Raw genomic sequence first — 9,159 nt, 5'->3', positions numbered from 1 at the left:
ACTTGGAGTGACTGCTGTGGTAGTGGGGGCCTCGGCTGGGGCTGGGGCGGGCGCGGTCTCACCCACGCAGCCTTGGCGGTCAGGTGTGCTCTGGAAGCCGGCGTGGCAGGAGCACTGGAAGGCACCGATGACGTTGACGCACTGGCCGTGGGGACACAGGCCGTCACTCAGGGAGCATTCATCAACGTCTGCAGGGGGAGCACATGGCTGGTGGGGACAGCAGGTAGGGGAGGGGCCCCAGGGAAGGCCCGGCCTGTGTTCATCCGCCATCTGCAGGACCCCGAGGCACTGGGACACGTGTGCACTCCGATGCATTCATGCTCCTGGCATCCACACGCCACCACAGGTGTGAGTCCACACCTCACCCTTGTACAAACACGCACCCACACCCAGATCCACGTGCCCACCCACGTGCCCACCCACAAGACTCACCCAAAACACACCCTTGAATACACACACCCTCAGCAGATAACACCCACACCCTGATCCATGCACTTACGTACACACAGCTCACACACAAACACACCCTCACACCTACTCACATGCAAACACAATCACCCTCAGTGGACACACCTTCACAGCCACAGGCACACTCACTCATAAGACTCACAAATACACCTCATCGCCACTCATCTGCAAACATCCTCACCCTCGACACACACACCCATACCCACATGCACACAGCCCCATCCACAAACACACCCACCCGCGTGCCAACACACATCCACACCTAGACACACATTCTCTCACAAGCTCATGTAGCTGCACAAACACCACATCCCCTCACATAAGAACACACATCCTTGTGTAGACACGTACACACTCAGACTCACACATAATCACCCATGCACACACTCACTCTTGTACACATTCCCAGGTACACACCTGCATGCTCACACAGACACACAAATACACACTTCCTCCGTCTCACACCCACGCACGGTCATATCACACGGACGCACAATGACCTGCACCCATGCTACCTCATGCATGCGACCGCTCCCATGCATAGAGACTGACACACGTGTGCACACATATACATAAGTATGTACTCAGGGAGACGCACAAACACACACTCCCATCACCTCCCTCATGCAACCCACACTCACCCTCACAAGCAGTACCCTTGGCCACCAGCGCATGTCCAGCGGGGCACTGGCACTCATAACTCCCATCCGTGTTGGTACAGGTGCCTCCCCGGCACAGCAGTGGGTCCCGGGCACACTCATCCACATCTGGGCGTGTGGAGAGGGAGAGAGGAGGTGTGAGGACGCTGACCTGGCAGGCTGTGATATGGCTTGTGGAAGCTTCTCCCTGTGCCCCTCTCCCCCAACCCTGTCACCCTGGCTGAAGCCGAAAGGGCCTGGAGTTTTGGGACTTGGGTGACCCATGGGAGTCAGACTGGGAGGGAAGCTGGAATTCTCAGAATTATCAGGGACACAGGCTGATACTCCTGGAGCTGAAGGAGGCCCTGAGAAGCGCCCCCCAGAGGACACAGAGGGAAGGCAAGGCCCAGCCCCTCCAGGCATCAGCACAGGGAGTGGGGGACCTCACCACCCACCCCCACTCTCCTCCCACTCCAGCCTCATGGGCCTCGTTCCACCCCTCAGGTGCTGTTCCCCCTCCCACCCGGCCCTCCACACAGCAGCTCCTTCTATCCTTCACGTCCACCCCAGGGCCTTTGCATGCACTGTTCTTTCTTCAAGCCACGCTTCAGCCCCTCTTCACCCCAATTACTCCCACTCTCTCAGCCCCACAGAATGGCATACATCCTAGGGGTCTACGCTCCCACTGCACCATATGGCCCTTTCAAGTACTTATGACAGTGGCTCTTTATTTTGCATTTGTTTGGAGATTTATTTTATTAAACATCTATCTCCCCATTAGGTCACGAGCTCAGAGAAAATGGCCCTCTGCTGCCGAGCTCTCTGTGGTTCCCCTGAGTAGATGCACATGAAATGTTCACTGAATGAAAAAGTGAATGAAAGGGGAAGAGGCTCCTCTGTCCCGGGCCCCCTCCTCTTCTCATGCTACGACCCCCCGGGAGGCCTGCCCGAATCTTGGTTCCCAGGCTTCTCATCTGAATGCCACACCCAATGTCCAGCAGCCTACAGGGATGATGCGCACACTTGCTGTGTCCCAGCTGGATCATGGCTTCTCCCCACTCCGGCCCCCTCCACCTACATCCATCACAGCAATGTCACCCCCATCCCGCGGCTTGGCCCCAAGACCCCCAAGTATCACCCTGCCCGGGGTGGCTGCCTACCCATGCAGTTCTTCATCATCATGAAGCCACTCTCGTAGCCGTGGAAACACTCACACTCGAAGTTGCCCAGAGTGTTGACGCAGGTGCCCTGGCCGCAGAGGTCAGGGGAGATGCGGCACTCGTCAATGTCTGTGGAGAGAGTGGGCACGGGCCGGGCCTCCACATCTGCAAACACCCAGGGGTGCACAGGAGCCCCAAGCTGCTGAACCCAGGTTAACAGAGGTGCCGTGACGGCACCCCAGACGAGGGTAGGGAATTTCCTTCCAGCCTGGAGGCCCCTGGAGGCCACCTCTGCCAGCCCCTCCTTTTGTAGCTGGGATCCCGAAGGCCCAGAGAGGGTGTTGAGCTGTCCTCGGTCACAGAGCAGGCAGGTAGACAGGCAGGAAAAGGCCGGTTCTTGTCTTTCAGGTGCCTCTAGTTCATGGCCCCCATCCCTGTAGGCGCCCCCCGACCGCCCAGGAGGCAGATGCGGGCACGTACCTGTACAGTTCCTTTCCTGGGCGTCCAGGGCAAAGCCCCCAGCACAAGAACAACGAAAGCTGCCCACGGTGTTGCGGCAGGTGCCGTGTGCACACAGCCCGGGGAAGGCTTTGCACTCGTTCACATCTGCAGCATGGGAGCACAAAATGTCACGCTGCCCCGATGTCTCTGGGTCCCCACCGCCTGAGCGTTCACCCCTCTGGCCACAGATGTTTGCTCTCTCCCAAACACACGTCCCATCTCCAGGCCTCTACCCACGCTGTGCCCTCTCCCCATCCACCAGGTTCCCTGAGCCCAAACACACCTTTATAGAAGGGCTGGCCTGAGAGGAAGTCCCGGCTGGCAAAGCCCAGCCCCCGGGGACACAGGCTGGCAAACGCTGGGGACTCAGGCTCAGGGCACGCCTCGCACGCGGCCCCCCACGCGGCTCCCAAGGAGCAGCAGCAGACGTCCATCCGGTACTTGCCGGGCAGGGCGGCCCCACATTCATCCTCATCCCAATGCAAGAAACAAAGCTCCAGGCGCACATCTGCAAGGAGGGGCAGTCACCAGTCCTGCCCCTGCCACACTGTGCCTGCCAGGACAGGCATTAGAGCCTCCTTCAGCAGCTTCTTCTGAAACTTCCTCCCCAACGGGAAGAGTGACTTCCTTATGCTGAGATTCGATATCATCCAATACTTCTTTTTTTTTTTTTTGGCAGCGCTGCGTGGCTGGTGGGATCTTAGTTCCCTGACCAGGGATCGAACCTGGGGCCCCCAGCAGTGAGAGCACCGAGTCCTAACCACTGGACCACCAGGGAATTCCCAGCAGTTACATTTTAGAAATGATATAATCCAATAGTTACATTTGAATAATGGTATAATCCAAAACTTACAGTATAACGACTTGCACTGCTAGGTGCTTGCTATGTGACGGGCACTGTTCTAAGTTCATCAATCCATTGAATCCTCAAAATAACACCAAGAGGAAAATATTATCATCATGCCCATTTTACAGGCAAGAAAACTGAGGCAGAGAAGGGTTAGGTAGGTGACCTGAGGCCAAACAGTTAGTAAGAGGTAGAGCGGGGTTCAAACCAGGCCATCTGGCTCCAGAGTGTGTGTGTTTTAACCTGTAAAACTCCCTTAGAATAATCTGGGAGTGGATAAGCCTTCCTCAGCACCAGACACGAGGGTCTAAGAATGGGGCTGGTTAACTACGGCCTGGGGTGCCAGCCTCCTGTTTTTGTAAATAAAGTTTTATTGACACACAGCCACATCCATTTGTTTCTGTACTGTCTGTGGGTGTTTACACTACACAGCAGAGCTGAGTAGCTGCAACAGACTGTGAGGCCCCAAAAGCTGAAAACATTTACTCTCTGGCCCTTTGCAGAAACAGCTGGCTGATCCCTGGTCTAAGACAACTTCTCACTCTTTACAAAAGGAACATATGTTTAAGTGGGTCCATTTGAGGACGAGACCCTGCTACAGAATCTTTAGGAAAAAATAAAGATAAGCAGAAGTGCCATGACACACAGGGATCTGTCTTAAGTTCCCATGTACCCAGTGGCTTGGCCCAGGGCTGACCAGACTGAGCCATTTCACCTGGCCGTGAATTCAGCAATGGCTTTTTCCTCTTTACTCAGTTACTTTCTTTCCTTGCTCACCTTTTGGAATCAGCAAGAAGACCCGCTGCACACCTGAAGCTCAGTTTAGAAGGAAATCGAAGTTGAGAAGGGTCATCAGGGCCCATCTGCCTGATGTTGACCAGGCTCCAAGGTGACCCCGAGGAGGCTACCAATGGATTGATGGGACTACGGGAGGAAAAGCTGATAGAACTCGGAGCACTACCTGCTGGCCGGCACATGCTTTTGGCCAAGAAATGTCCTGTTCGAGATGTTGATAGGGACAAAGCAAGAAGCCCTCATCGAGGGGGAAAATATCTCAGAGCCTTTGAGACTGAGGGTAAGCCATTCAGGGTGAGGGTTTGAGCCCTGGATGCTGAGGAAGGTTCACCAGCATCACTTAGCACTCATGCTAGAGGTGTCTCCTGCTCAAATCCCCCCGTGTAAACCTTACTCGCTAACAAGAAAGAATAAACGAAGGTTGCAAGTATTATTCCACGAGATTTTGCCATCTGCAATGAGCTTCCTTAGAAGGGCAGTTAAGAAGATGCATCCCCCAAAACAAATGTCTTTGGAGACACGTGGGCAGCAGGTGGGCAGTGAGCAGAGGGTCCTGGAGGACCCCCGAGATCCTGCTTGTCCCTAGGAGGGGTCTCCAGCCACTGGGAGTGGAGGCAATGAAGGGCAGGGGGCCCTGCGTGGGGACCCAGCCCGCACTCACCCACGCACAGCCGGCCCGTGGCATCCAGCGTCAGGCCCTCAAGACACTCGCAGTGGAAGGAGCCAGCGGTGTTGAGGCAGCGCCCATTGGGACAGACCCCCGGGAAGACCTCACACTCGTTCACATCTGGGCAGCAGCAGGCAAGGAGGAGAGGCAAGGGCTGGAGGCTCCCAGGAGCTGTTCCCCTGGGGCCTCAGGACACCACGTGGTCCTTGGGGAGGGGGAAGGGGCAGCGCCAGCCTCAGGGGCTGGCAGATCGCGGGGAAGACCCAGGTACCAAGGAGGGAGAATGTCTCGATCTCAAATGACTTCAGGGAGGGGCCCCAGGCAGCCCCCATGACACTCGCCCACGTGCTGCTTGGAGGGCGAACCGCAGAGGGTGGGGATGGGGGTTACCTTCGCAGCTGAGCCCCTTCACGCGGGCGAAGCCACGGGCACAGGCGGGGTCTGTGGTTGGGGAGAGGAGTCACTCTCTCCACTCAAACACAGGGGATCTGTCCGCCCCCCCCCCGTTGTCCCGATGGCGTGGGAGCCCCCGGAGCCCCCCTCCAGGGCATTACCCATGTCACAGCGTTCGCAGGGGCTCCCCCAGGCAGCCCCGAGCGTGGCGCAGCACTCGGACCGCAGGGTGGCTCCGTGCAGGTTTGCCTCGCAGCGGCCATCCTGGACCTTTAGCCAGCAGGTGCCTTTGGTGCTGTCTGCGAGGAGGGGCTTGCTGTCTCACCTGGCGGGCCCACACCTGCACGCCGACCCGCAGCGACCCAGCCTACTCCGGGGCGTCGGGGTCCCCGCTGCTCCGTGGGGCCTCTCACCTAAGCACACGGTGCCGGAGGGTCCCAGGCGGCTGCCGGGGGCGCACTCGCAGGCATAGGAGCCGGCCAGGTTGCGGCACACGCCGTTCACACACGGATTGGACAGGCACTCGTCGATGTCTGCAGGGACAGCCCCCCCGCCAAGCCGCCCCACCCCACAGAGAGTCCTGAGCTGCAGGAGGGGGAGCCCCACCTGACCAGGGGCCCCTCCTCCCCACGGCTGCCAAAGTCCAGAGGCAGGGGGCGCAAGCGGTCAGAATTCAAGGAACGGACCGCGCAGGCTCAGACGCACGTGAGTTTGCACTGAATCGTCTTCTGCACCTGCACAAGCACGCTGACGTGCAGGGTCCTGGGAGCGCACACAGGTAAAAGTGCAGAGGGATAGGCACGGCGGGGAATCGTGGCCCTCAAAGGGTCGGTCACGGCGCAAGACAGGCGAGAGGCGGGAGGAAAACCCAGAGGGGATGGAGGCCTGGGTGTGGCCAGGGTGGGGGAGGGGTGTCAGCTGTTAAGAAGACAAAGGACCAGGGGAGGGGTGGGGCCAGACGAAAAGCTTGTGCGTGACTGTGTGCGTGTGTGCGCGTGCAGGCGTCTGTGAGTGCCACGGGATCTATGCAGTGGGCAAGGTCATCACAACAACGTGTGTGTGGGCAACGGCGAGCACGCACACTTGAACTTGTGTGTCAGTGACTGCGCGTGTGTGGGGGGATGGGCACGTACTCTTGTGTATAAGCGTGAGTACGTATGAGCATGTGAGTGCACAACTGTGCAGGTATGTGAGGGTGTGTGTGGCTGTGAGCCTAAGTGTGTGAAAGGGTGAGTGAAAGAATGTGGGCACACACGTCTTTGAAAGTGTGCACGTGAGGGTGTGTGACTGTGGGAATGTCTGTGAGTGTGAATATGGGTATGTGAGTGTGTTTTGTGTGAGTACCGGTGTGTGTAACTGAGTGATCATATGCACACATGTGTGAATGTCGGAGGGTCTGAGTGTCTGCATAAGGGTGTGCCTTTGAGGGTGTAACTGTGGCTGTGAGCATGCGTGTAAAGTGTGAGAATAAGTGTGTGAATGTGGGTATTGTGTGTGTACCTGAGTGTGAGTACCCAGAGCACGCAGCGTGCGTAAGGATCTGCATGTATGTGTGCGTGGCTGTGTGCCCCGCGACCCTGTACCTTCGCAGGTCTCCGTGTCTTGCCAGAAGCTGAAGCCCTGGGGGCAGGAGCAGCTGTAGCTGCCAGGGCTGTTCTGGCACCGCCCGTTGTCACATCGCCCTCCTCCCCAGCTGGGGGGGGGGGGGAGAGCGGGGTGAGGGGTGTGCAGTGGGGGCGGCCCACCCACCTGCCCGTCCACTTGCCGGGCACGCTCACCCATGCACTCCTTGCCGGCTGCAGCTGCCTCGTAGCCCAGGTTGCAGATGCAGCGGTAGCTGCCCCGCAGGTTCTCACACATACCGTTGGCACAGACATCAGGATCGAGGGCACACTCGTTGATGTCTGCACCAGGAAGAGGGCGTCAGCAGCTGCCCTGGCTCCCTGGAGGCTCCAGAAGCCATGTCCCCGGGGGCCAGAGCTCCAGCCTAGACCCTGCCTCCTTCCCCTTGAAACCAGGGTTTCTCAGCACTGTGGATATTTGGGGCCAGATCATCCTTTGCTGTGACGGGGGGCGTCCTGTGCATTGTAGGATGTTGAGCAGTATTCCCAGACTTACCCAGGAGGTGCCAGTAGTACCCTCCCCAATATCTGTCCAGACATTGCCAAATGGCCCCTCGGGAGGGGGGACAAAACTGTCCCCAATTTGGAACTCATGGAACAGATGTTTATACAGCAGCGACATAATTTTGAAAAAAAAAGTGCAATCATAATCACTACCATTATAGGATGTTTACTATTTTGTGCCAAGCGTATTAGCTCATTTGATCCTCACAACATCCCTGAAATGGGTCTTACCGTTATCTCCACTGTACAGATAAGGAGGCACAGAGACGGTAGGTAACTTGCCTGAGGTTATTCAATCAATAAATAGTAGGGCCAGGATTCGAACCCACGCATCTGGCTCCAGACTCTGTCCCTTTAACTGACAGGGCGTGGGGGAGGGGTGGACATCTGTCCTGCCCTGATGGCCTAGCAGTGGATGGGAAATCTGACTATTCTAAGTCCTTTTATTTCTTGCTCAGGCAGAAAGGCTGTTTCAGGAAGGGATGGTGTCATAGGTTGGAGTCCTAACCCCCAGGATCTCAGCATGTGATTTTATTTGGAGACAAGGACTTTACAGAGGTTATCCAGTTAAAACGAGTTCATTAGGGTGGACCCGCAATCCATTCCAATATGACTGTATCCTTATAAAAGGGGGAAATTTGGGGTTCTCACAAGGAGAACCCCATGTCAAGAGGAAGGCAGAGGGGTAATTCCCTGGTGGTCCAGTGGTTAGGACTCTGCATTTTCACTGCCGAGGGCACGGGTTCAATCCCTGCTCGGGGAACTAAGATCCTGCCTGCTGCACGGCGTGAAAAAAAAAAAGATGAAGACAGAGGGCGTAGGGATGAATTAGGAGTTTGGGAATAGCATACACAATACTATATATAAAACAGATGACCAACAAGGACTACGGTATAGCGCAGGGAACTCAATATTTTTAATAACCTATAAGGGAAAAGAATCCGAAAAAGAATAGATATGTATGTATCTATGTATGTATCTATGTATCTATCTAATAGATATGTATGTATCACTTTGCTGTACACCTAAAACTAACACAACATTGTAAACTTAAAAAAAAAAAAAGAAAGGATGAATGCAGAGATCAGGGTGATGCTTCTACCAGCTGAGGATTTAACAATGAAGTGCCAGAAGCTGGGGGAGAGGCATGGGACAGACTCTCCCTCACAGCCTCAGAAAGAGCCATCCCTGCTCACACCTTGATCTCGGACTTTTAGCCTCTCCAGAGCCGTGGGAGAATAAACGTCTGCTGTTGAAGCCTCCCAGCCTGTGGTACTTTGTTACGGCAGCCCCAGCGACATGACAGTGCCCAACCACGACCCCACCCCTCTGTCCCAGCACTGCCCCGCTCACCTCTGCCATCCGTGGTGATGCCAAGACCGCTGCTGCACAGGGCCTGGAACTCGGCTGGAGTGGCGGAAGCAGAGCGAGAGGGGTCAGTGGCCATTGCCGAACCCAAACCACGCCCAAGACGTGGCCCCTTGGAGATGAGCGAGGGTCTGGGACTAAGATGCCCCCTCCCCAATGGGAAGAGCAACTTCCTTCCCTCTCTTCTTGGGGAGAG

At 56.4% G+C, this 9,159-nt stretch overlaps 1 protein-coding gene across 1 annotated transcript in view; it reads right to left on the bottom strand.

Annotated features, from left to right (window-relative positions):
- The window catches only part of FBN3 (fibrillin 3), a 59,314-nt gene that overhangs the window by 38,267 nt on the left and 11,888 nt on the right, over positions 1-9,159 (bottom strand). Inside the window, exons 16-27 of the mRNA XM_024745792.1 lie at positions 8,949-9,002; positions 7,242-7,373; positions 7,053-7,151; positions 5,883-6,002; positions 5,631-5,768; positions 5,467-5,517; positions 5,071-5,196; positions 3,051-3,275; positions 2,747-2,872; positions 2,267-2,395; positions 1,110-1,235; positions 63-188 (exon numbers count right to left, since the gene is read on the bottom strand). Coding sequence (XP_024601560.1) covers positions 63-188; positions 1,110-1,235; positions 2,267-2,395; positions 2,747-2,872; positions 3,051-3,275; positions 5,071-5,196; positions 5,467-5,517; positions 5,631-5,768; positions 5,883-6,002; positions 7,053-7,151; positions 7,242-7,373; positions 8,949-9,002 — 1,452 coding nt within the window. The remainder of the gene's footprint in view (positions 1-62; positions 189-1,109; positions 1,236-2,266; positions 2,396-2,746; positions 2,873-3,050; positions 3,276-5,070; positions 5,197-5,466; positions 5,518-5,630; positions 5,769-5,882; positions 6,003-7,052; positions 7,152-7,241; positions 7,374-8,948; positions 9,003-9,159) is intronic.

The sequence above is a fragment of the Neophocaena asiaeorientalis genome, unplaced genomic scaffold, assembly GCF_003031525.2.
Source record: "Neophocaena asiaeorientalis asiaeorientalis breed wild unplaced genomic scaffold, Neophocaena_asiaeorientalis_V1.1 scaffold357, whole genome shotgun sequence".
NCBI classification, from domain to species: domain Eukaryota; kingdom Metazoa; phylum Chordata; class Mammalia; order Artiodactyla; family Phocoenidae; genus Neophocaena; species Neophocaena asiaeorientalis.
Note: the sequence above shows the minus strand (reverse complement) of the source record. Positions and strands in the feature narration are given on the sequence as shown.